At 44.4% G+C, this 27,220-nt stretch overlaps 1 protein-coding gene and 1 long non-coding RNA gene across 2 annotated transcripts in view; both read right to left on the minus strand.

Moving 5' to 3' along the window:
• The window catches only part of F13A1 (coagulation factor XIII A chain), an 80,511-nt gene extending 64,106 nt beyond the window's left edge, over positions 1-16,405 (minus strand). Inside the window, exons 1-3 of the mRNA XM_082234374.1 lie at positions 16,318-16,405; positions 15,608-15,790; positions 5,353-5,541 (exon numbers count right to left, since the gene is read on the minus strand). Coding sequence (XP_082090500.1) covers positions 5,353-5,541; positions 15,608-15,767 — 349 coding nt within the window. The 5' untranslated portion in view covers positions 15,768-15,790; positions 16,318-16,405. The remainder of the gene's footprint in view (positions 1-5,352; positions 5,542-15,607; positions 15,791-16,317) is intronic.
• Positions 1-26,166, minus strand: part of LOC309538862 — a 91,699-nt gene extending 65,533 nt beyond the window's left edge. Inside the window, exon 1 of the long non-coding RNA XR_014222411.1 lies at positions 25,992-26,166. This is a non-coding gene — a long non-coding RNA (uncharacterized lncRNA). The remainder of the gene's footprint in view (positions 1-25,991) is intronic.
• Positions 26,167-27,220: the final 1,054 nt, after the last annotated feature.

The following is a 27,220-nucleotide window of genomic DNA, read 5'->3' on the forward strand; positions in this document are numbered from 1 at the left end:
TATGCAATGGATTGCTATTCCTCTCCACTTGCACGGGAATTCCTTTGCAGTGAAACGGACGGCCTTTTGCATGGGGTGGAATATCATAATTACAATGTAAATTACATAAGTTATGCAATTTTGCCACGCTGGTCAACAAGATGAGTAAATACTGGGTGGAACTGAAACAGTGATTCATGTGAGTCATGGATAGATCAGTCAGTTAGAACGTGGTGCTGATAACACCAAGGTTGCAGGTTCAGGCCCGATATGGGAGAGCTGCGTATTCCTGAATTTCAGGGGGTTGAACTAGATGATCCTTAGGGTACCTTCCAACTCTACAATACTATGATTCAATAATAATAATAATAATAATAATAATAATAATAATAATAATAATAATAATAATAATAATTTCTTATTTGTACCCTGCCTATCTAGCTGAGTTTCCCCAGCCACTCTGGGCAGCTCCCAATCGAGTGTTAAAACCAATACAGCATTAAATATTAAAAACTTCCCTAAACAGGGCTGCCCTCAGATGTCTTTTAAAAATAGGATAGCTGTTTATTTCCTTGACATCTGATAGGAGGGCGTTCCACAGGGCGGGCGCCGCTACTGAGAAGGCCCTCTGTCTGGTTCCCTGTAGCCTCACTTGTTGCAGTGAGGGAACCACCAGACGGCCCTCGGTGCTGGACCTCAGTGTTCGGGCTGAACGATGGGGGTGGAGATGCTCCTTCTGGTATACTGGACCGAGGCCATTTAGGGCTTTAAAGGTCAGCAGCAACACTTTGAATTGTGCCTGGAAACGTACTGGGAGCCAATGCAAATCTCTCAGGACCGGTGTTATATGGTCCCAACGGCCACTCCCAGTCACCAGTCTAGCTGCCGCATTCTGGATTCTATAACAAATATTAAGGAGTAAATAAAAATGCTCCCTTCTTACATCCCTGCCTTCAGCCCACCACTGTTATAGAGAATTCTTATTCCAGCCAGCCCAGATAGGTCTGTCCTCACCTTTTCTTTACAGCAAAGACAAAGTTATCTTTGTCCAACAACCCATGGATTTACAGAAATACAGGAGCCAAGAAAATGCCGACTTTAACCCAAGAGTTCTTTTATGGATGCTGTTATGTATATCAGTCAATTGGCTTATAACAAAAGTGTTTAGGGCGTTTAGACCAATATGTATGGATTTTAAGAAGCCAGTTTGGCAGAGGTCAAATGGATCCGAAGATTTACAGCCGTCCACAGAAAAAGATCATTAATGCAAGGAGGTGGCGTATAAATTTATCAACAGATTTAATATCAGACCCAGGAAGACACAATAAAAGGGGAGACTGATGTGATCTTATAGCTGCCTTTTGAACAAGCCATTATTAGGAGGACTCATATTTTCAGTAAGGATATGGAACTGACACAACATCGCCTACTATGGATATACTCAGCAGACAGGGATCTGTGTGCTCTGTGCCCAACAGTAGGAGGGTAAGGTATGCACTGGAATAAGAGTGTCCAAGGGATGAGGCTAAATTGCAGATCTGAGATGGGGGATTTCTGGTCCTCCAGATGTTGTTGGTCTTCCACTCCCTTCAGCCTCACCCAGCACAGCCAATGGTCAGGGATGAGGGGAGTTGTGGTTCAACTAGACCTCGAGGGCCATAGGTTTCTTATCTCTGCTGTGAGTCCTGCAGATTGCAGGGGGAACATGGCAGGTGGGATCAGCGTCTCCATGCCTCCAACTTCTCTCCATTCCTGCAAAGCAGCAGAGCACATCATGCCTCCCACCCATATTTAGCAGCTGTTTGGTGGTGACTCAAGTTACCAGATCTGAGCCCTGAACGGGAATAGGGAAGAATGGAATGTGATGGGTAGTTCACCAAGGAATTCATGGTGAAAACCCAGTTATGTATTGGGTTTTCTCTAATGCTACCCAAGATTCAACCTCCTTTTGTTGAAAGTGCAACAGCAGGGGTAATTCAGTTTCTTGTTTAAGGGTTACTTCTGTTATCAGTAAGTCAGCTAGCCTTTTAAGATTCCTACGATTTTACATCAACCTTGCAAACACTTCAAACACCTTATTGGCCAAACAAGCCTTTGTATCTTTTCAAAAGAACACCACTTGGCGCCAAAACTTATCTGAGATCCTGGTTAGATACACCCTACCGGAGTTTAATATCCTTAAACTGTGGAGCCCGGACAAAGTCCGGAAATGGATCCTGGAGAGAGATGCTTTGTTAGGTATCACAAAAATACAGATCCTAGGGTCCTCCCACTGGTTTCCCGACTGAAAGCAGTCAAAACCTGCGCCAATTATTTGGCGAATATCACCAATCCCACTCTTCGGAGAGCCTTTACCATGGCCCATTTTCAAACCATTCCTACGGCCTATCTGTCAGGCAGATACGCAAAAATCCCAGTAGAGCAGCGTATATGTCCTTGTTATATGAGAACCAAAGAGGATCTCATACATTACATGCTGTATTGTCCCATCTATTCGGCTTTCAGGGATGCGATGTTACAAACTATTCCCAAATCAATAGTCAACTCTGAGGACCAAGTAAAGTTTTTACTGGTGGACGCTGATCCACGGATTTCTCACGTGGTAGCGGTCTTTGTGGTGAAGGCTATGAAAACTAGGGTATGGTTCCCAGATGAAACGGTGAGGTCCCTCCCATTGCTCTCCTAACCTGTTGCTGTATCTTCTTCCTTGAATGGTGGGGTTTATTGGGTAGTTTCCTTGCTGGGACAGCATGGCATGAATTTTAGCTTACTTTTATAATTTTATTGTTTATCTTTTAATAATGTTTTATGGTATTTTGTGTAAAGGCATGGACCTCACAAATTTAATAAACTTGTACTAAGTCAGCTAGCCAGGAGGCGGGACGGAGGTGTTGCTTAGCACCTAGGCCATGGCATGATCTTTCGTGAGGTGGCATGTGATCTGATTGGCTAGATACTTCTGAGGGAGTTTCCCTCTGTATGTTTAGTTGAATGTCTCCCTGATATGTACAAGTAAGAAAGACAAAACCTCTCTGTTTCATTCTCCTCAAGTTATACACTGTTTTTATTCAGTCTTCCTCAGTAAAGTCTTATTGGAGTTTCTTTTCTCTCTCGACTCCGTCTGTATTATTCAATTGACAATACATTTTATCCAAACATACATGGACTATCCTTCCTTCCAAATGAAAAAGAACCTGAAAGGAAAACCTGAAAAGGCACACCTGTTCACCATATAGAAATGAAAAAGCTAAATGCATGCTAATTCCTAACTAGCAGATTTAATAAATGGCTACACGATTATTGTGCAGCAACAGAAAGGGGGGGGCAGACAATAATACAAATGCAAAAATACAGCTAGTTCCTAGGTAGACAAATTAAATGTCAAATCAAAAATAATTCTCAAAGAGTTTATAACAGTAGGGGAGACGGCTGTGGAGAAAGATTTGCATCAGTAAGTCATGTAGACTGAATAGTAAATTTGCCACAAATGTCATGGACTCAGTAGTTCGCAGGCATTCAGATGCAGGAAGAGAATGCAAATGTAACATTAATTTCAGTGGATTTACTCTAGGTAAAATGTGGTTGAATACTGCCCTATATAACTGCAGCACACAGAATTAGCTTGTTAGTCAACAGCAACTGTAACACAGCACAAATGTTTTTCATAAGCAGACTGTTCTTCCATTACGAATCAAGCATTGAGTAATCAGCAAGTAATCGATGCAACATGCAGCATGTTCTGAACTGACCAAAGAAGAAAAGGACTATTTCTTTGTACAATAAAAACTCATAGAACTCATTACCAAAAAGATGTAGCAATAGCCACTAGCTTGGATGGCTGTAAAAATTGTGACAGTTCATGGATTTTTAAAAATGGCAATAATCCATGATAGTTAAATGGAACTTCAGTCTTTAGATCAGTATACTGTACTAATGATTACCAGGTGCTCATGTTACTGAGATGCTCGTTCTGGTTGGAACTCTGTACATGCCCCAAGGCTCTGTGCAACTTAGCTTTGCGGTGTGCCATTGTGATGAGAGAGAGAGAGAGAGAGAGCCTTTGTTGAGGCCAGGGCTGATCCAAATACATGCCAGCCAGCCAGGAACTGGCTACATATGCATAATTGAATCCCCTGAACCCAGTGCCAGATTTAATGCAAGCATCACCTAGGATTTGGCCATTCATCATTCCCTGTGAGCAAACAGATGCCAGCTGGCATGCATATCTTGCAATGAGTGTCCATTTGCATTTTCTGAAGAGGTCCAAGCTCATCCTCTTTCAGGGCACCTTATTAAAATGAGATTTGATGGGCAGGGAATGCGATTTGCTATTTTCTTTGGGATTAGTCAGCAGGACTCCCCCGTGGAGAGGCACTTTCCAAAGAGAAGGTTTTTCTATTTTATAAGAGGATCAGGAAGGTTTGAAATCTGACCCTAGAATCAATGATTATATGATTAGCCCAAGCATCACCCCCTGCTCTCCGCCACTGGCTGCCTGCCTAAGATGGGACCACTACTTTGACAGGCGGAAGGATGATCTGAAACAGCAAAAGCCTTTTTGGAACATCCAAGGCTAGCTGTGGCCCTCGACTAATCGTGAAAATTCAAGAGATAATCCAGCATTTTCTTTCTGTTCCTCCCACGCAAGGCAAGTCATTTCCATGTCTGAATCTCCTGGCCTTCTTTTAACCTTCCTTATTACCCCAGTCTGACTCATCTCTGGGTTCAAAAGGGTTCTTCATGTGAACTTTCCTCTTCCTGGATGGCACAGGGAACTGTGGTTAGCTCTAAACAGGAAGCGGAAGCTTCTGGTCTCCTCCTCACATGAAATGTAGGGTGTTCGTTCTTGTAACGCTAAACCATGGCTACGTCTAAAACCAAACCATTTTGTTTCCTTCCGCCCCATAGTGTTTAGGAAAGGTGAGGCATTAACAACTGATTTACGGAGGCTGCAGTTCATTTGTGTTGGAACTCACTCCACTCACTTTCTGCCTGGACAAACCTTTATGTATTTTGTGTTTTTATCTCGTATTATTATGCTGTGTACTACCCAGAGATCTACAGACAAAGGGTGGTATACAGATTTAATAAATAAGCAAATTGCTCAATGTTCTCTGTCTCCTGCCATGGCTCATTTCAAATGTAGATGCATAGTCCCACCCACCCCAGTTTGAAGCGCTGAGAAATAATTTGTTTTTGCTTTATTTTTTGCTTTTCAAAGCAAAGGCCAATATCTTCTACATACCTAGCAGTCTTTGCCATCTGTAAGGACACCCTCCTCCACTCCCATCTCATCCATTCCCCCCCCCCCCGTCTAGTATAATAATCCAGCGAAGAGAAGGGTGGTGGTGAACATCACCATTTGACACTTACCTATAATGTACTCAATCCAGAAATGGTCCTTTTCTGGATTGTACGGGCGGTTGAATGTGAGCTGGATGTGGAAGGGCTGCCCTCGGCGCACAATCAGCTTGAGGTTGTAGTATCGCTCCGTGTGGTGTTCTCTCTTATTAATGTCATCTTCACGGTTGAACAAATGGACGTCCTGCACTTCCAGAACATCTGCAGGTGCACAAAGAGACGACCAACATGGCGTTTTTAGTTCCTTCTTGTCACTTGGTTCCCAGAATTACTTCCTTTCCCTTTACCATTTTATCTCACAAATTTCAGGCCCTGCCTTTTAATTCTTTAAAATAAAAATTAAAAAACCCACTTGCAGGGCAATCATAACTTAAATCCAACTCAAGGACCGCAATACCTCAAGGACCGCCTCTTTCCATATGAACCTACCTGGACCCTGAGATCATCTTCTGAGGTCCTCCTTTATATGCCTCCTCCTTGAGAAGTCCGGAGGGTTGGAACATGAGAACAGCCTTCTCTGCAGTGGCTCCCTTTCTGTGAAATGCTCTCCCCAGGGAAGTTCGCCTGGCGCCTTCATTGTACACGTTTAAGCGCCATGCAAAAACATTTCTTTTTAACCAAGCCTTTGGTTGATCTGATTTACATCCTATGCCCTTTTAAAATGTGGGTTTTTGGGGGGGGGCTGTTGGGTTGTTTTTATTTTTATTATGTATTTTGTGGTTTTCTATCTTGATTTTATTCTGTGAACCACCCTGAGACCCCCAGGTAAAGGGTGGCAAATAAATTCTAACAACAGCAATATAAAGATTAAGCTCATTGAGCAGCAGGCATCCAGAGTTACCATGCAAATGATCTATAGAGCCTAGGCAAATACTCACCTGGACCCTCAAAGACACAAGGAGGATAAGGCTTTTTCATATAAGATATGGCTATCATATCAATGGTTATCACCTGTCTGTTACCTCTGGTATCAGAGGCAGTGTGCCTCTGAAAACCAGCTGTTGGGCGTCATGTCTTCTCATGTCTTACTCATGGGCTACCCGGAGGCATCAGGTTTGCCGATGAGCAAACAGAATGTTGGGCTAGATAGGCATTTGGCCTGATCCAACAAGGCATTTCTTATGTTCTTCAGTATTGGCCTCAGGCTCTCTTGCCTGGAGAAATGCTCCAAGGATGGAGTGCCACAACCAAAAAGGCCCTGTCTTACACAAACACAGATGTGGCTCCTGAGAAGGAGTTCAAAAGGCAGAGTTCATCACTGTGCATTTCAATATGAGAGGGAGCAATCCTGAGCTGTATAGGTTCAAACTTTCCCTCATTCATTTCCAAAGATCAGAAGTCAGAGAAGAATAGGAGTACTAGAGGGGCATGGCTTGTACAGAAGCAAAGTGGCAGCTTGAATTCAGGCCTCTGACAACCAATTCAGGTCTTCCAGTCCTTGTGACGTTTGCAAGTGCTATTGAATGCCAGCTCATGGTGCAGGAGCTATTAGGCACACAGCTTTTTTTGTTTAAGCCCTACAAGGTCTAATTTTGCCTTTGGGCTGGAGCTTTCTTACCAAGTCTCTACTGCCTGCCATTCATTATGTATTGGGCAGAGCTGTGCTTCATCAAAAAAATCATGTCACTGGGATTACCAGTACGACTTGGAAACTCCGGACAAGCTCAATTCCCTACAGGCTGTGTAATGTAGAGATTCTATGTACTGGGGAAGGAAGTGTTTTCCCCCCAGCTGCTCTACAGTGATTAGCATTCAGAAACAGGACTCAATAGATTGTATTATCATATTTGTCATTACCTCCCAAATCCCTGCTCAAAAGGATATTGCATCAATATCTGTTGCGTGACAGAATAGGGGTTGCTTTTCTTTTTGGAGTCTACTCTAAGGGTGCTTCAAGTTTAGCACATGATGCAAATTGGCTGCTTTTTTGATAGCTGTTTTTAATTTCACAACAAATATGGCACTGGAATGAAGATGAAATCAACAACACATTGCTGCTTTTATGATATTGGCTCTAGACACAATGCTGGTTAAAGTGACCCTTTTGCTTAATGGATGCTAGGAGATGGCTTTTAATTTAGGATTAGCATCCTTCTATAATGTGTAACCAGATCAGTCTTGAACTATCTGTTTTAGCAATTTTTATTTAGATAAGGAGTCCAGAAATGTTCGCCCAAAGGATTGTCCTGTGTTTTTTGAGGCAAAATCTAGTAGCTGCTAAGGGATGCTGAGCATCCAGCATGTTTCTAGACCTCATGATTCGGCGGGGGGGGGGGGAGGAAACTAAAGCCATATTAGCAGTACTTGAGATTCCCATGGAATACTGTACAAGTGTTTGGATGAGGTTTCATTAAAGGGCAGTTGCGACTTGTCAGCAGAGGACCAGGCTGCTTTCTGTTAGGATTGAGCCCCCCCCCCATATGTATTTTTTACATTTTGCTTTACGATTGGGCAGGAAGCAAGAGACATGCCACATAAACTAAGGGTGATTTTGGGGGTCTGTGAAATGGTGGCTGAGGAGGAAAAAAATCCTTAGTGAGAGAGTTTTCAGATTACTAAATTTTGAAACTTTCACAGTTTACAGACTGATTTGGTTTTGGAAGCCTGACTGCATTATTATTTCATTGCTCCTTGCTTTGATTATGTTACTTTTCCAGCTATCACCACTGTCTGTTCAACTCATGACATATATAGCATTGCAGGTTTGCTTTTCATTTGTTTGTTTGTTGTTGTTGTTGTTATCTTCAGTTAAGACATTTCTGTTAGAAAACTGGAGAAAGGCTCTTGAGAAACATGAAGCCTGCTCAACATTAGCGTCAACACTTTAAGTGTAAAAGGCACCATTTCACGTCAATGAGCTCACTTTTGCTTACGAACCCAGGAGCCCAGCCCTATTGCTGGTCTAGATTCCCAAAACTGGATAGATCTCAGGACGATGAATTGGATTTAGAAGCTTCAGCTGTGAACTGCAATAAAGTGTTGCAGTGCAGAGTGCTCCTGTTCAGAGTTCTGGCCAGTCCTGCCTTCCTCAAGATACCTTGTTCCATTCCCTCTCCCCACGGGGTTTCAATTTTCCCAAGCATGGGTCCAAGAGGTTTTCTGCTTGTCCCATGCTTTCTGGCATGGGTCCAATATGTTGTTTTTTTGTCCTAGCTGTCCAGAGTGGCTGGGGCAGGCCAGCCAGATGGGTGGGGTATAAATAATAAAATTATTATAATAAAATTATTATTACCCAGGAAAATCCACTGTTTACCACTGAACCAGAAGAAACTTAAATCTGCAGGAAAAAGCCCATTGACGTTTGTTCTGAGTCAGTGGTAAATTGCAGGTTTTCCCCAGGTAAGGTAGCACACACAAGCAAAAGTGTGGACAAGCCCTCCGTCGGCAGTTTGTGCCCACGGAAAAGACTCATTTCTCTTTGAGTTGCCCTGGGTTCCACACACACACACCTGCTACCTAAGAGATTTATCTAACGATTTGCCAAACTTTGAGCCTACTGCTCACTCCCTCTTCTGTGTGGCTGGTACCATCTTGGTTCTTGGAGAAGCAAGTTTCCTGTCAGTGTTTATGGTAGGCAGGGACCGTTCTCTGCATGAACAACTATTATCTAAATACATTGGTGGGGAGAGGAGGTACTTAATAGCGATGGGGAATACCAGTAAACATCCTCACCGTGCAGGCAATTATACGGCCCTTATTAACGGCAGCCCCTCTCCAGTCAAGTCATTTGAATTTCCCATTCTCGACTTCTGAACATCTGACTCCTGACCTTACGGGACGTAAATGAGGCCTCATGAATGATGCAGCCTCTTTGAAGGCCCGTAATGCATACTGGAGGCAATCCCCACTACCTCCAAATCAAATTTTAATGCAACAGCTGAGCTCCCTTATTGTAATGTCAAACAAAAGAGCCCTGTGGCTGCCCTGAGAAAATATACTGCCCTGTATGCTGCTTCCCATTACAGGAACGCTCTAATAAGGCTTGTCCTTGGGTGGACTAGAGAAAGCTACGCTGATAGGTTCCCGGAGGATTAATCATGTGGTATCATAATCATAAAACCACGTTTGAAAGCCGGTTTCAGCTCCATAACACCTATTCCCGGCTGACCATTTCCACGCCGTTAAAAGTATGATTTGAACTTCATTCTGCTGCCTAGATCAGGGTATGAATTGATTTTTAAGTTCCTTGGGCTTAAAAAACCCCCTCAGTTTTTTATACTAGGGCTGCACTTCTATGAAGAAGAAGAGTAGAAGAGTTTGGATTTGATATCCCACTTTATCACTACCCTAAGGAGTCTCAAAGCGGCTAACATTCTCCTTTCCCTTCCTCCCCCACAACAAACACTCTATGAGGTGAGTGGGGCTGAGAGACTTCAGAGCCCAAGGTCACCCAGCAGCTGCATGTGGAGGAGCGGGGAATCGAACCCCGTTCACCAGATTATGAGTCCACTGCTCTTAACCACTACACGATGCTGGCTCTATGCACAAGTACTTGGAAGGAAGTCCCAATGATTTCAGTGGGGTCACAGGAACTGCAGTTTCTCATGCCAAGTCAGGCTATTTTTTTGGCAAGCCAAGTATCTGTAGGATGTCAAATGCAGTCAAATCAACAATTCATGTTTTGCCAGAAGGGGCTGAGGCTCACAGAGCTTTCCTGTGAACTTGCTAGAGAGAACTCTGTGAGATCACTCCCCTTTGTGTCCCCTTTGTGTAGCTATATATACTTATCCCTGCTTGGGCTCTTCTCCACCATGCCACTGTGCTGGGGGGGGGGGGTCAGGAACAGGTCTGCAACGATAGACTCAAAGTGAGCCTAGAAGGATATAATATTAAATTATTATTTATACACTGCCCATCTGGCTGGGTTTCCCCAGCCACTCTGGGCGGCTCCCAACAGAATATTAAAAGCACGATAAAACATCAAACATTAAAAACTTCCCTAAACAGGGCTGCCTTCAGATGTCTTCTAAAAGTCCCTCACTGTGAGATGTGAGGTTACAGGGAACCAGGCAGAGGGCCTTCTCGGTGATGGCACCCACCCTGTGGAACGCCCCCCCCATCAGATTTCAAGGAAATAAACAACTATCTGACTTTTAGAAGACATCTGAAGGCAGCCCTGTTTAGGGAAGTTTTTAAGGTTTGAAGTTTTATTCTGTTTTTTTAAACTGTTGGGAGCCGCCCAGAGTGGCTGGGGAAACCCAGCCACATGGGCAGGGTAGAAATAATAATGATGGTGATGATGTTATTGTTATTGTTGTTATGGTTATTGTTGTTAGAGACTTCCTATGTACTGTGTAAAAGGGACGCGGGTGGCGTTGTGGGTTAAACCACAGAGCCTAGGACTTGCCGGTCAGAAGGTCGGCAGTTCGAATCCCCGTGACGGGGTGAGCTCACATTGCTCGGTCCCTGCTCCTGCCAACCTAGCAGTTCGAAAGCACATCAAAGTGCAAGTAGATAAATAGGTACCGCTCTGGCGGGAAGGTAAATGATGTTTCCGTGCGCTGCTCTGGTTCGCCAGAAGTGGCTTAGTCATGCTGGCCACATGACCAGAAGCTGTCTGCGGACAAACGCTGGCTCCCTCGGCCTGTAAAGTGAGACGAGTGCCGCAACCCCAGAGTCAGTCACGACTGGACCTAATGATCAGGGGTCCCTTTACCTTTAACTATGTACTGTGTGCTACGGAGGAGGGGAAGGAGGACTCTAGTTCTGGCAGCAGCCCCATGTCTCATGTTAACATCTCAACCTGCCTCAAAGAGAAACACCAGCAAAAGTTCTTGCAAGGCATTGAATCAATGTGCACTGCTGTCTAATAAATTCATCACAGCTCCGAGTATGCGACCCTGTGAGTCCATGAGCCACCTCACCTTGAAATATTAACTCCCTCCTGACGGGAGGGGACGGGGCGGGAAGCCAGGAGGTCATGGAGCAAGTCAGGGATGTGTTCAGCTCAGCGTCCCCAGTGGCCCAGCTCTCCCTGAGATTCCCCATCTCCATGGCAGCTGATTCTCCTCGCAATCATACCCCCACCGATTCTTCACGCCAAGACCATCTGCTCCCCTTGCTCCCTTGTACGCATGCCAGCAGCCAATTTACAACAACGTCCGTCCCCCCCACGACATGAGTGTTGATAATTTATGCGAGGAAACCCCCACGGGGATTTCTACCAGGATGGTGGCAGGAGTAATTCCCTCCTGCATCCTCGATGCCAGCTCTGGCAAAATGCCAGGGGCAAATGCAGAAACCCAAAAGCAGAAGATTTTATTTGAATGGAGTACACTTACACAGGAGTAACGTGTATTTGTGAGGGAGGTGTCAGTACTTCAGCCCCATAAGCAAAACTGAGAAGAGTTTTCAAATGCAGATCTCACCCTTCTAATGATTATCAACGTATTTTCACTTCTCTGGGCACCTGCTTTTCATTTAGTGACAACTTACCTTAATTCTCCCTATGCTGAGATACGCAGATATGTAAAATTGTGATGGCTTTTTTCTTCTGTGTGTGTGAACCAAAGCTGCAGGACAGGGGGGTGGGGTTAAAGTATCTCTCTTTTTCTCTCTCTTTGTACTGCTTATGCTTTGGAATGTTGTTGTTTTTTTAAAAAAAACCCAATAAAATAAATTTTTTAAACACTGGTTATTAAATGTGGTGGTGATGAAATGAAGAAGTAAAAGTGGAAGAAGGCCGTCATCATGATATGCATATTATTTGTTATTTATTATATAGAGATAAATATTTGCAGTCCATGAGCAGTATGCATTGCAGTGTAGCAGATGAATGGTCTCTGAAATTGGAAACGGGTGAAGCAGAAGGAAAGGAAGGAAGTGGAAGCGAGGAGACGCAGGGACACAATGTGCAGCTGTTCTGGCTTAGCTTAGATACAGCACACCATGGGGACTGGCTTCTGACTTCATAAGACTATTACAACACCCTGCAATTTTTAATGGACTAGCAATGAAGGAGAAACTTGGATCAGCAACCCAAAAAGCTTGTGGAGCACTTAAGAGTTTGTTTGCACACTTGAAGGCTCTGCCCATTGCCTTCCCCTGCTGCAGTCTCTCTGGGCTGAGGCCACGCGAAACAGGACTCACACTTTTTAATTAAAGGCTTTTATTGTGAAGAAAAAAACAGCCGTGGACCCTGACCCTCAGTAGATCTGGGACCCACAGCTGCCTTTTTCTTCATTAGAAAGGAGAGATTGTGACACCTGTTTGGAAGCAGCTAGTTTGGACCTTCCTTTGTATTGGATGCCACTTGGAAGAGTCCCCTGACCTTCAATAATACCTTTGCGGGAGCATGAAGAGCCTGCAGCAAGAAGTGAGGACCCCTAATTTCCCCTTCTCCCACTGCGGCATGAGCAGAAGGCTATGCATTGTCCTTTAGTTCCTAACCCTGGATTTCAGGGTTCTGCAAAATCATAAAATTGTAGAGTTGGAAGGGACGCCGACGATCATCTAGTCCAACCCCATGCAATATGGAGAAATGCAGTTGTCCCACATGGGGATCAAACCTGCAACCTTGGCATTATCAGCACCACGCTCTAGCCAACTGAGCTATCCAGCCTGACTGTTTCACATCAGCTGAGAACTCAAGTTTCACCATGCTGAAACTCCAACCCACCCCAACCCTTTTGTTTTCTTGTGGGTGCCTATAGACTTTCATAGTTTACAGTCCTCTAAGATGCCATTGCTGTCCCAGCTTAGTGGCCTCAGGTCCAATTCCCTGCCATGTCCATATCATCTGAACCTGGGGTAGTGGTTAAGGTCTCTTCTCCTTCACTGTAACCACAGAGCAAACATTGGCTACAGATCATGGTTAACTTGCCCTAAACCCAAAGCAACCTTCACATTAGAGGTTTAAAGACTGTCTCAAGGCAAATCTTAAAAAAATGTAGCATAAACATCAACAATTGGGAAACACTTGCCTACAAGTGCTCCAATTGGAGAACAGCCTTTACCAAAGGTGTCATGGGCTTTGAAGACACTCAAACTCAGGACGCAAGGGAAATCGTGCTAAGAGGAAGGCACGCTTGGCAAATCCACACCATAATCAACTCCCGCCTGGAAACCAATGTCTCCACTGTGGAAGGATATGTGGATCCAGAATTGGCCTCCACAGTCTCATTGTTAAAACCGTGTTTATGGAAGACAATCTTACTCGGCTTTGAGTGATTGCCAAAGAAGAAGAAGACTAAACCATGGTTTGGTTTCATGTGATGTGCTAGCAGAACAAATGTGTCTTTAAGAAGGTTGATTGATTATATTTCTCTGAACCCATTCAAATCTGCCTGAATTGTAAGACCACCAGAAGAATGCTGTTAGACCAGGCCTTAGGCCCATCCAGTCCAGCAGCTTGATGTCACAGTGGCAAAACTCACAGCATCGTAGAATTGTAGAGCTGGAAGAGATCCCAAAGGTCATCTAGCCCAACCCCTGCTTTGGGGAAGCCTGCATGCAGGACACGAGCGTAACAATGCTTTCCCCACTTGTGGTTCCTAGGAACTGGCACTGCCGTCAACAGCAGAGGTGTAGCATAGCCATCCTTCACTAAGTTCACCTGGTAGTAAGACTGCAAGAGGCAGCCAAATGGCAAATGACCACCCGTTAATTAAAATCAGGAGGGCAGCCTGTACCCTCCATCTCACATCAGTGGAAGCAATGTTAATTTTTGCCACTTGCTTATAAGCTTTGTCCCTTGTGCCAAGCCACCCTGGTGGTCGTTTGTGTATATAAGAAATATTATAAAAATAAATCAATATCCTCCGTCCCTTCAGTTCTGCTCCTCCAAGGGACACTTACTTACTTACTTACTTAGGTAAAGGGACCCCTGACCAGTTGTGACCGAATCTGGGGTTGCGGTGCTCATCTCGCTTTTTTGGCCAAGGGAGCCGGCGTACATGTGGCCATGGGTCATGTGGCCAGCATGACTAAGCCGCTTCTGGCGAACCAGAACAGTTTACCTTCCTGCCGGAGTGGTACCTATTTATCTACTTGCACTTTGACGTGCTTTCGAACTGCTAGGTTCTCAGGAGCAAGGACCGAGCAATGGGAGCTCACAGGGATTTGAACCGCCAACCTTCTGATTGGCAAGTCCTACGCTCTGTGGTTTAACCTACAGCGCCACTCGCGTCCCTCTTACTTACTTACTTACTTATAAATAGTTGAATTTATATACCATATTTTTCGCCCTATAGGACTCACTTTTCCACTTCCAAAAATGAAGGGGAAATGTGTGTGTGTCCTATGGGGCGAATGCTGGCTTTCGCTGAAGCCTGGAGAGCGAGAGGGGTCGGTGCGCACCGACCCCTCTCCCTCTCCAGGCTTCAGGAAGCTATCCGCAAGCCTTGGGAGCCCGGCAGGAGTTCCCGCCGGGCTCCCAAGGCTTGCGGACAGCAGCCTGCAGCCCGAAACCTGGGGAGCGCAGCGGGGTGCACCCCGGGCTTTGGGCAGCTCTCTGCAAGCCTTGGGAGCCCGGCTTCCCGCCGGGCTCCCAAGGCTTGCAGACAGCAGCCTGTTCTGGGGGCTGGGGTCGGGGGAAGCATGGGCTTCCCCCGCCCCAGCCCCGTGCCTGGAGGGGAAAGAATTTTTTCTTCTTTATTCCTCCCCCCAAAAAAAACCTAGGTGCACACTATGGGCCGGTGCGCCCTATAGGGCGAAAAGCACGGTACCCTATACCTGGAGGTCTCAGGGCAGTTCACAGAAAAAAATCAAAATATAAAACCACAAAATACACAATCAAAATAAAAACAACAACCCAATAGCCTCCCCCCAAACCCCCACATTTTAAAAGGGCATAGGATGTTAGTCAGATCTACAAAGGCCTGGTTAAAAAGGAAGGAACTTTTGCCTGGTGCCTAAAGGTGTATAATGAAGGATAAGCCCTGGGGATGTAGGATCCTTTATCTTCCCATCTGAATTAAGTCATGACTCATTTAAAATAAATCCACATTTTAGGAATTTAAGAAGATCCCATAAACTGAGCCAGGCCATAGCTCAGTATTGTCTACATTTATAAGCATTGGCTCTCCAGGCTGATCTCGACAGGGTCTCTCCCAGCCCTTGAGATGCCAGGGATGAAACCTGGGATCTTCTGCATGCAAAACAGTTGTTCTACCACCGAGCCACAGCCTCTTTCAGATGCATTCTGGGAAAATAATGGAATTATTTCATTCCATCTGAACCTCAACATTTGGCAACATGCCCAACCTGGGTGCAGGTCCCAGGGGAAGCACGTTTTGCTCTTTCTAAACTGTGAGGCTCCTCGCCATACCTTGCAGTTTATATCCTCTCGGCACCAAGCCAATCGTCTCCATTTCAGGAACTTCATCTTCTTCTGCGTTGGAGACATTGGGTGGGAGAGCTCTTCTCCCACTCGGACCTGTGGGAAGCCCTTTCTTCTTTTGCCTCTCTGTGGCCGTTGGCTCCGTCATTGCAACTCGGTCTCTGATATCCTCTTGAAAGGGAGGAAGCAGGGAGATAAAAGGGGAAATGTGAGCGAGTCAGCTGTGTACCGACTGTGCGATGCCACCAAGTTAGGAGGGTTTTTTGAGGACGTCAAAAATATATACCAAAAAACAAAGTAGCTTCAGACCAATGTCAGAATATTACTCCCTCAAGTTCCTCTGGCGATTGGCGCAAAGTTGGAAAGGATATCTACATTTTTAAAACTCCAAGAGCATCTGGGGGAAATGAAAATTCCAAACTTTTGAAATGAAAAATTCGTCTACCTGGACATATAATCCTTCCCAACTAAAAGAAACACACACACCCCATATAGTACAACTCACTAGAAATTACCCTCTTAATGGAACAGAAGAGTCAATGTGTAGAGCACACTTCCTAGAAAGAACCTGAACATCTTGCTCACAAAATGCTTTGGGTTAGAGCAGCTCAGCTACTTTCAAGCCCCAAGTCAAACGATTTGTTTACCAAGTCTTAATTGAATAACAGGAGGCATACAGTCAGCTAGAAGAGAGATACCTTGTGTTCAGTGTAGTTTCTCCTCCGTTTCACAAGTACAGCAAACTCTGACGTAAGATATCCTTGAGCAATTGCTATATATGGCCTCAACCTTCCCCCACCCACCCCCTCCATTCCCTCCCCTTCACGCCTGCAACAGGACAGCTCCCATCAGATACCAGCAGCTGCAGCTGAGACTTGCTTTGCTCTCACCCCCTTGCTAGTCTGTCCTGCCTTCACAGAAAAGGAATGTTCAGATTAATTGGTGGGAAATCCCTTGGTACTTCTCCCAAGTGGGAAAATTAGTCCCAAACCTCAGGGGTGTGCCTGGGAAATAAAAGAGTGTGGCCGTGCTAAAATACAAAGAACAATGGGAGTTAGTTGGCGTCCTGAGCCATTAAAACAATCTGCATGTCCCTGTTGGATGCTGCACAGTATCTGGGATGGGACCATCCCAAAAGTTGGACCTGCAAGTACCAAAATGTTTTCCAGTTAAGTCAGAGTTGGAAGTATCTGCTCATGAATCTGGCATGAATGCCCTGCACCTTCAAGGATATTTTCGTGTACTTCATAGCAGCTACCCAAATAGAAAATTGAATGTACACTGAAAACTTCACACAATGAATGAATTTTCACAATTCGGATCCAAAAGTCTGCATTCTGAACGTGAAATTTCGTTTGACTGAGAATTTGAAATTCAGCTGCTTTAGGCTTGCTGGAATCCCTGGATAGCTTTGATTTTGGCAGGTAATGAAAGATGTTGAAGAGGCCATCATTCACGGTTGGAGTCTTAACTGATAGTACCTCCTTGAATCTATTTCCTTTCGATTTTCCCAGGTGTTTCACCTTTGGAAGATCTCTCTTATTCTGCTTTGTATATTATTTTAATGCAACTTTTAAGCATGTTATAATGTGCTGGCTATTTTAATGGATTGCAACTATGGCTTTCCATGTGCTAATGAGGGGAATCCATCAGCAAAACTGGGGAAAGAGGCCTTTTTGTGATTCGTCCACCCCTCTGTGTAGCCCCCTGTGCCCCCCTCCCAAATCTGATGTCACTTTCCAGAGTAGATTTAGGAGGAAGCAGGGGAGAGGTGCAATCACCCAATATTGTGTCCTTTAGCCCAGATTCCTTCCATCCATGGACAGAACACATTGGCTAACATCTCCCCCATTGTGCATGGTAGTCTTTTATTATTAGCCACCCTATAATTTGATTGACTGGTGGAGGAAGGTGATATCACTCTTTCCTGCTTCCTGCTGATTGTGCATAGACTTTCCTTCATCTATGGTTAACCCAGAAGCAAAGCAGGCTGGGAGGACAGAAGTGATCATTTTTTTCTCCACTAGCTCATTCACTCGCCTGCATGTGATTTCTGCTCACCTATGACTACCAGGTAAGCCATTAACGACAAGTCTGGATTAATGGTCAGATTCAGTTTAAGCCAGTACATCAATCTCATAAAGGCATCAGCTGTCAAACACTAATTAGCACTGCATGTTATCTACCAATTGCTGCCAGGTTTATTTTATTTTATTTTATTTTAAAAAAAATAGCATTACATGTAACGTCAGCTATTAAATATTGTGCCTGTCAGCAAATGCTATTGCAAGCCAGCATTGCCGACTATGAAACAGTGATAGTTTCCAAAGTGTCTTTTGGGAAACTATGGATTCTTTGGAATGAGAAAATCAGTAATGGCAGCCAGACTTTCTCCAGAGACTATGAATCACTTTTGCTGCTTTTATGGGTTTTTTGGGGTGTGTGTCTAATTTTTATCCCTCCCAAAGACAGCTTGCTCTTCATTGCCTGCCTTCCTACACACAGGGGCAGATGGGGCTCATCCACCTGGGAAGGTAGCCCATCGAGGAGAAAGGAAACTGACCCTAAATTTCCACTGCCTTGTGAGGTATCTTCAGGAAAAGAAAAGGGTAAGGAGGAAACCCTACAGAAATTTGGAGCAGATTCCCTAAGACGATTGGATGGGGTCTTATACGCCTCCTTCCGGCAACTCCTGAAGCCAAGCTGGTGTCAAACGTATTGCTCTGCTTTCCTCTGGATCACATCAGTGAGGCCAAGAGAGGGGGGTCTTGTTGTCTGTCAGAAGGCAGGTGAGCAACCTCATCCTTCCTGTGTCACCCCACCAACAGGCACTGCTTAATGGAACAGCCTCCATTGGCTGCAGGGAGTGGAAGAGGAAGGTGGCGGTCCATAGCACAAATGGGAGCCTGTTGCGTGAACAGAACAGCAACATCAAATACAGCCCACTGACTCCATAACAATTTCGTCAGGTGACTTCACTGGAAGGACTGACAATGGAGATACGTCATCAGAATGCTTATTGGGGACGGGTGAAGCTGATGTATTCTTTTGTCCTTCTTGCAATTTGGGGAAATGTTAAAATCAATTCTGCTGGTCTACAATTAATGATAACACATGGTAAATCTAGGTACAGTGGTACCTCGGTTTACGTACTTAATCTGTTCTGGAAGTCTGTTCTTAAACCAAAATCATTCTTAAACTGAGGCGCACTTTCCCTAATGAGGCCTCCCGCCGGTGCCGTTCCACAGTTTGGATTCTGTTCTTAGACCAAGGTAAAGTTCACAAACCGGGACACTACTTCCGGTTCGTAAACCGAATTGTTCTTAAACAGGACTGTTCTTAAACCGAGGTACCACTGTATAGGGAAAAACGTCTAAAGCTCTGATCAGAAGTGTTATCTTCATCTCAGTTACAGGGATGTAGGCACTCTTGATAATTTTACAAGATTTGATTTAATTTTACTGGATCTGATAGTTTTTACGGACTCAATCAAACAGGATTTGTTTAAAAATAGACATATTATGGACCCTATATGCAATGCTGTGTACTATAGAAAAGCCTCAGGAATACCTTGAACAATAGCCTCCCTAGACTTTTGGCAAAGTTCAATGGAAACATTTTTTCCAATTTTTATCTAAAATGATCTTTGGAAATTCCTTTATATTAATTTTTAAAAAATTGCATAGCACTAACACAGTAGTAGTTCAGGTGAATGGATTCAGAATACCTAAACGTGTGAAGAGGCACTGAACAAGGATGCCCCTTATCACCACTATTATTTGAATGGACACATTGGCTTATGCTATCCGAACTAATAAGAAAATATCAGGAATATTAAGAAATGGGCGTATAATAGCATTGAACCTCTTTGCTGATGATATTGCCCTAATGGACCCAGAGACATCCCTGTCAGAGGTCATTAGGGAAGTCCATTTACCTTAACGGATAACAATCACTTTACATGAGAAGTTAACTAGGAGAGTCCACAGCCTGAATGATGTATTTGATACCGACGATTTTGTTGAAATATGGCACCCCTTTATAAAATATTCCAATGAACATCCTGATGACTGGCACCCACACATACAGATTTGTCAGCAAATTTGACACATTAGTCTTCTGTTTTGGGGGCGGGGCAGGGGAGAAACGATTGTATTGTTTCCGTTTATATTTTTTCTGGAAAATTAATAAAATATTTATAAAAACAAATTAATGATAATTTTGCATGGGTTTTTGACATCTCACCAATAGTGATCACCAAGGAATTGACGATAATTCCCGTGGTTTCCATTACCAGGAGATCAGCTAATCGCAGGCATTGTGTATCTATAGGGGATGCTGAAATAGTCGACATCAAATGATTAAAATGCGACGGCAGAACAGCAGAAGTCATTAGCAGTCTGCTTTCCTCTGATGATATGTTACAATTGCGTGCCTCATTTTTTGGCTCACTGACTCGACCGCAAAATGTTTTCCTAGTCTTGCAACAGACACTTAATAAGATTAATTCTGTCCTTGTGGAACCAGAGAGCATTGTCAAGACACCGAAACCTCACTCCATAGTTTCAATGGGTTTGAATAAGCCCCTCTATTTATTCCCCCCCCCCACTTCTCCAGGCAAAAAAAGAACAAAGAAAAAAGGGGGGTGATGCAATTAGATTTTTTTCAATAAAAAAATCTGAATCAGTGAAATTTTGGAGGGAAATAAATAAAAGATTGCAAGCGGAATTTTTTTTTAAAGCCTTGGCTTTGTCATCAGGTTTAAAGACGGAATTACATTTTGGAAATTAATTAGCAAGGACTGTCATATCATTAGCAATTCTCTGACAAGAAATATAATGAATAGTCCTTGGGAACGATGTCTCTGTGATACCTGCAGAGCTAGATGGTAATTCATTCAGAATCTCAGAGTATTAAGTGTGAACTTTCTCAACTGGAATCCCAGCACATCAGAGAGGTACAGAATTTAACCATGCAAGTTGCTATTAAGCACAAACACACACACTCACACACACACACACACAGAGAGAGAGAGAGAGAGAGAGAGAGAGAGAGAGAGAAGAATAGTAAAGTATTTGAATGCAATTTAGAATGTTGGCTACCTTTATTGTTAGACACTATCTAATTTAGTAGTAGTAGTAGATATATAGGTATAAGGAAAAGGTAAAGGGACCCCTGACAATTAAGTCCAGTCGCAAACGACTCTGGGGTTGTGGCGCTCATCTCGCTTTAAAGGCGGTGGGAGCCAGCCTTTGTCCGCTTCCTCAGACAGTTTTTCTGGGTCATGTGGCCAGCATGACAGCATGGCGAAACCAGAGCAGTGCACAGAAACGCCATTTACCTTCCCGCCTGAGCGATACCTATTTATCTACTTGCACTGGCATGCTTTCAAACTGCTAGGTTGGCAGGAGCAGGGACCAAACAACGGGAGTTCACCTCGTTGCAGGGGTCGAACCGCCAACCTTTCAATCGGCAAGCCCAAGCAGCACAGTGGTTGAACCCACAGGGCCACCCGCGTCCCAGATATATAGGTATACGTATTAATAAATATATGTAAAAACAACAACACTCTGGTGTTCCAAACTTTGCACAAAATATACACAAATGATATATAGGCAAAACAAAAGAAATTCTTAAACGTGTCAGAGATAACGTAACATCCCCAAAACAGAGGAGTAAAATAGAACTATGTTTTGACTGAACTTTGTGGGGCCACATTTTCCACCTAAGATAGGCAGGTGCAAACTCTCTTTTTAAAAAACATATACAGTGGTACCTCAGGTTACAGGTGCTTCAGGTTACAGACGCTTCAGGTTACAGACTCCACTAACCCAGAAATAGTACCTCGGGTAAAGAACCTTGCTTCAGGATGAGAACAGAAATTGTGCTCTGGCGGCGCGGCAGCAGCAGGAGGCCCCATTAGCTAAAGTGGTGCTTCAGGTTAAGAACAGTTTCAGGTTAAGAATGGACCTCCAGAATGAATTGTTCTTAACCTGAGGTACCACTGTACAGGACTTGGGTTCAATTTACTACTGAACCAAGTTTATCATTTTGCTGTGGACTGATAAGGCCTTGAGCAGCTTGGAAGTGTGGGTTATTTAATAGTTTAATAAAAAATAAAATGAGAATTCTCCGAATTCCTAGATTCAGGTTTGGGGCAAATATTCTCTTGGTGAGAGAGCCCCAGCAGAGATTTAAAATCATAAAACATGCAGCAAAAGGAAGCGTTGAAATATAGGTTGTTAGATCTTTAAAATATCCCTTTTAAGTTGCTTCCTCTTTAGCACAGAAAAGACCAAAGAGTTTGGTAAGTTAAAATTGGTTTTTACTTACAAACTCTTCAAAGGTCACATTCATGTGCTTTTCCACATAACAGTCCGAAAACACAGGCAGCAAAACTTAGGCTACAAAAATTGGCAAAATGTTTCTAAATCATTGGTCTAGAAACACAAGTACCCAAGCCTGCCACTGCCTAAAATACACATTTTTGCAAAGAAATTCTTCCTAATATAATGCACTTTTATATGCTATTTCCATTCATACATTTTGTGTACACTCTACCCTAGTATATGCATTTTTGTACACATTACTTAGTTGGAAAGCTGCACTGCCAATTTTGGAGAAGCATGAATTTTGTAAGATGGCTCTTTCGGTTCATATATTGTTTCAGAAAGTGCAGATTAAGTAAGTTTGCCTTTAAATGAATCAAATTTTCCCCTATCCCTACTTGGAAGGAAAAAGAAAGGGGGTGATAATTGACTCCCTTCCCTTCAATTGGGGCCATAGGAGCTCAGTGCATGCCTTTCCACCTCCTTCAGAAATGCTCCTAAAAATTGGTAGTTGGCTTATGTGTAAACCTAAGAAAATCCTACAGGAAGAATAATTCTATAGAGAGAAAAGCCAACAGCAGATATAAAGACAAAGAGGACACGATATGTGTTCCACTCCTTCTAATAGCAAACTCAGGACATGAGTGGTGCCCTGACTGTAGTCAACTTATGGTATAAAAGGGTTAGTTAGAAAACTGGAGAACCTACCAAAATACCAGAATCATTAACCAGCTTCTTGATAAAACAGGGGCCATCTTTATCTATCTTTTGAAGTGATTTTAGGAAAAGAGGCTGATTTGGTCACCATACTGGATGACCTTTGCCAGCAGATGGAAAGGGGCGTGTGGCACTTGTTATTCCTCTTGAATTTCTCAGCACCATTTTTTAATGCCATTGAAAAGCAAAGGTGAGAAAGGCCTCTGAGTGTGGTCAAAATAAAGGTTCAAAACCTCTAGTTGTGCTGAACTGCATCTAATTCAGCTCAATGCATTTTGAACCAAGTTCTGATTCCGTGGCATTCATGGGCTCAAACAGTTTCATTCTCCAAACTCTGTTGCAAGGTTTAATTGGGTGAGATCATGCAGAAATTTGGGGCGTTGCGTCATCCAGATGTTAATTACACCCAGCTCTCTGGGTGTCTCTCTTTTCTATCTGGTCTTGGGGAGGCAATGGAAATTCTGAATAAGAGTTGCGTCAGGGATGGACTGAATGAGAGAGAACAGACAAGCAAGCCCAGCGCAGCCAAGTCAGACATAATAGCTGCTGGGAGTATTGACAGCCTGGGGGTTGGGTTCTACTCCTCAAAGACTTTGGTTTTACAGCCGGTGTGGAAAACTACATGTCTATGTACTCTTCTAACAGCATAGAGACTGAGGAGGGGAAAGAAGACAGGCAATGCTTACCCTTTGGACTGGGTGCAAGTAGGAAGGCAGAGAGATGGGGGTTGGCTGAGGCAGGCACCACTGTTTCCAAGCATCTCTGTCTGACCCTTAGGACTTCTTCTAGCCCACTATCTCCTCCCCAACCACACCTTGTACTGGCCCTGCATCTTGGATCTCTTTGTGTCTTGACATCAGGATATTGGTTCCTTTGCTTGGCTGGAATGTGTCATTGAGTTCTGATCATGCTTCTTTCTTCTCTGCATGGAGGATAGAGAGAGCGGGCTAGCCAAACACACACACACAGAGGTTATGCGGGAACATAAGACGCTGCCTTGTACCAAATCAGACCATTGGTCTATCTCACTCAGGATTGTCTCCACTGACTGGAATTCCCCAGGGTTTCAGATGAAGGTATCTCCCAGTCCTACCCGGAGATGCGCTTCCAACAGGCACCCCCCACATGAAGGGGGGGAGAGAAAGGCACCTATGTCAGCACCACCATGCTCACACAGAGAAATAAACCCTTTGCAGCTCTTCTCTGTTGAGGTTGGAAGGGAGGGATCCTGTCCAATCCTGGCATCCCATGAAATGTAAGCATGTTTACAATGGCATGTTCAATATAGGAAAGACTGAGCCTGTGCAAGCAGGAATGGAGCAAGAAGAGCAAACGGTCTCTTGTGCATAACAGGTTTTTGAAGGGATATTTGCAGAGACCTTTCATGGGTACCATAAGAGGAACTGTTGAGCATTCTGGTAACCAGGGGCAACTGGTAGGTTCAAGGGGCAAGGCCTTTTCAACAGTGGCACCAGGTCTGTGGAGCTTTCTCTCTGAAGAATCCCACTCCACCCTCTCTGTTTCATTTACATACCAGGTGAAAGCTGTGCTTTTCCAGCAAGTCTGTGATACCCTCCTAGAATGGAATAATCTCTTTGTCTGACTGCTTCTGTTGGTTTTCTTTGACTTCTGCTTATTTAAAATGTTGTTAGTTTTGCTTCTGTTTCAATGTTTGCTCCTTGTTTTGACATGTAATTTTGGGAGCCACCTTGAATATCTTTCTGGATATATAACACACACATAGTCACAAAGAGAGACTCAGAATCAAATAACGTTTGTTTAAAAGTGTGACCCCATCACTGGCCTTCTGAGCAAATGCAAAATTCAACCTCTGGAGGAAGCTGTGCGTTTCTCCCCCCAGGAGACTTCAGCGTGAGGAAAGCATTGCGGAGGAGTTTCATTTTGGGACAGGGCACACCAAGAGAAAGGGGGCCAGGCAAGACAGTGCAATCGCATACAGTCCCTTGTGCTTAGCCATGCGTCATGTACAATTGCTCCTCTGTGCACATTCACAGCTACCCACCAGGGAGCCTTTCACAGAATCTGACAATGACAATTGAAAACAAAGGAGTCAAACTCCACTCCGAAAAACAGCAGCAAACTCCAGGGCTTTGAGTCCTGGGAGACTCATGTTCCCTAGTCCTTAATTTATTTATTTTGTGATGGGAACGGACTGGCGCGCGCTCACTCTTTTGACAACTCCAGAGGACAAGAGTCGTCCTTCCCCCTTGTGGCTTTGTCTTCCTGGCAGTGGAGCTGCTTGGTCTATTAGACTCTGCTGAGCAGTGCTTCCTGTCCCTGCAAAGCAACGGCTGGATGGATGGATGACTCAGTTCTGCTGCTGACATGGGAGTGGAAGGCAAGTGACAGAGGAGAGCAAATTGATGTCACAAGGCATCTGTGTCATCCACCTTGGGGAGAGACTGTGGCTCAGGGGTAGAGTATCTGTTTTGCATGCAGAAGATTCCTAGCCCAACCACTGGTGTCCCCAGGTAGGGCTAGGAGAGACCCCTGCTGTATGGACCAATAGTCTGACCAAACGTAACTTCCTAAGATCTGCTTAAGAAGAAGGATGCACAGGTGCAGCATCAAATGGTGTGACCTCCCAAAGACATGACCAGCTTTCCATGTAAACACACTGTGCCCCAGGATGCTCTGCAATGCACAATGACCACAATAGCCGCAATGGTCATACAGGGATTCTTTGGCACACTAATCCACGTAGACAGGGAATCCTGAGACAAGATATCGAGGAGGAAGCTCCCTTGGGAGGAAGGGCACAATGCAAATGTAATCATAAATAAAATAACAACAATTATAATTAATGCCACTTCTGCTCTGTGCCAGAAAGCAGCATAGCAAAGAACATGTGGGCATTTCTTCAAAGAGGGATCCATGACAGCTGCGAAAAATGATGCTATCATTCCAAGGATGGCCCTACCATTTCAGAGAGTGAGGCAGCTACACCAAGTGCTGAGAGCAGGAAGTGGTGGCGAGTTTTTGGAAGTCATAGCCATGTGTGCTATGCAACCTGCTCAGCACAACCTAAGCTAGTCTGTTGCCCTCAAGTGTTGTGAAGGATGTTGCCCCCATCACTGCTACTGCCCGTTGGTTTGGGGTTTTGCAAACAGAATGGGGAAGGGATGCCATCCTTCCTTTGCCTGAGGCAGCAAAGTGTCTTGGGCCAGCCAATGCACGTACACACCATACATGTAAAGTTCACTCCCCCCCACACACCCACACTCAAAAGAACCTGAGAACTGTAGTAAACTACAGTTTCTAAGATTCTTTCAGAGGAGGAATATGCTTTAAATGTACAGTGGTACCTCGGGTTAAGAATTTAATTCGTTCTGGAGGTCTGTTCTTAACCTGAAACTGTTCTTAACCTGACGTACCACTTTAGCTAATGGGGCCTCCCGCTGCCGCCACACCGCCACCGCGCAATTTCTTTCCCAATCCTGAGGTAAAGTTCTTAACCCGAGGTACAATTTCTGGGTCAGCGGAGTCTGTAACCTGAAGCATCTGTAACCTGAAGCGTCTGTAACTCGAGTTACCACTGTATAGTGAGTCCACAGCCATCCACAAATGACTGATTTGCACTGCCTGGGTGCTTCTATGTGGTTTCCTACTTGGGCAACAGTTATTCCACAAACCGTAAACTTTTGATCCAGCTGGTGAACCTTTGATCCATGAGTCAGACTAATTGTGAGAAGAAATTGCAAAGATTTTCATAACCAGAATGTGCTAGTTTGTTCACTTTCCTCGAACTCAGCATGTTTTTCTTTGGGTCTGTTTCCTGTTTGCGCCAAAGGTTATTGCGCAACTTTGTCCTAGGCAGGAAAAAAAAGCGGGTTCAACTTCCTGTTCTCCAAGTCAGCAATCTTCACAGCGAGAAACAAGAACATGCTTGAGGAAACCACGGGAACAAGTCTTTTACTATTTCAGGCTTTTATTATCCTGGTGCCCCTTACTTCTTCCTAATACTAGTGAGACTATTTACTTGGAAGCGACCTGGATTTTCTTATGACTGGAGAAACCATAGCTGTGTCCACGGACAGCTTTCCGGGTCATGTGGCTAAATCACTTCTGGCACAATGGAATACCGTGACAGAAACCAGAGCGCACGGAAACGCTGTTTACTTTCCCACCACAGCAGTACCTATTTATCTACTTGCACTGGTGAACTAGGTTGGCTGGAGCTGGGACAGAGCTATGGGAGCCCACCCCATCACATGGATTCGAACCACCAACCTTCTGATTGACAAGCCCAAGAGGCTCAGTGGTTTAGACCACAGCACCACCTACATCCTCATTCAACTTCTCTGGAAGCATATCGCAACAACTGCTCAGTAAGCAGGTCATCTGGAAGCAACCAAAGTTTCAAAAGTCAGAGTCTACATCAGGGTAGCCAACGTGGTGCCCTTCAGATACTGATGGGCTACAACTCTCAGCAATCCATACCAGTGTGGCCAATGGGCAGAGATAATGGGCATTACAGTCTAACAATATCTAGAGGGCATCATATTAGCTATCCCTGGTCTACTTGTTCACTTCC

This window comes from Podarcis vaucheri (assembly GCF_965113315.1).
Source record: "Podarcis vaucheri genome assembly, chromosome: 8".
NCBI lineage: Eukaryota > Metazoa > Chordata > Lepidosauria > Squamata > Lacertidae > Podarcis > Podarcis vaucheri.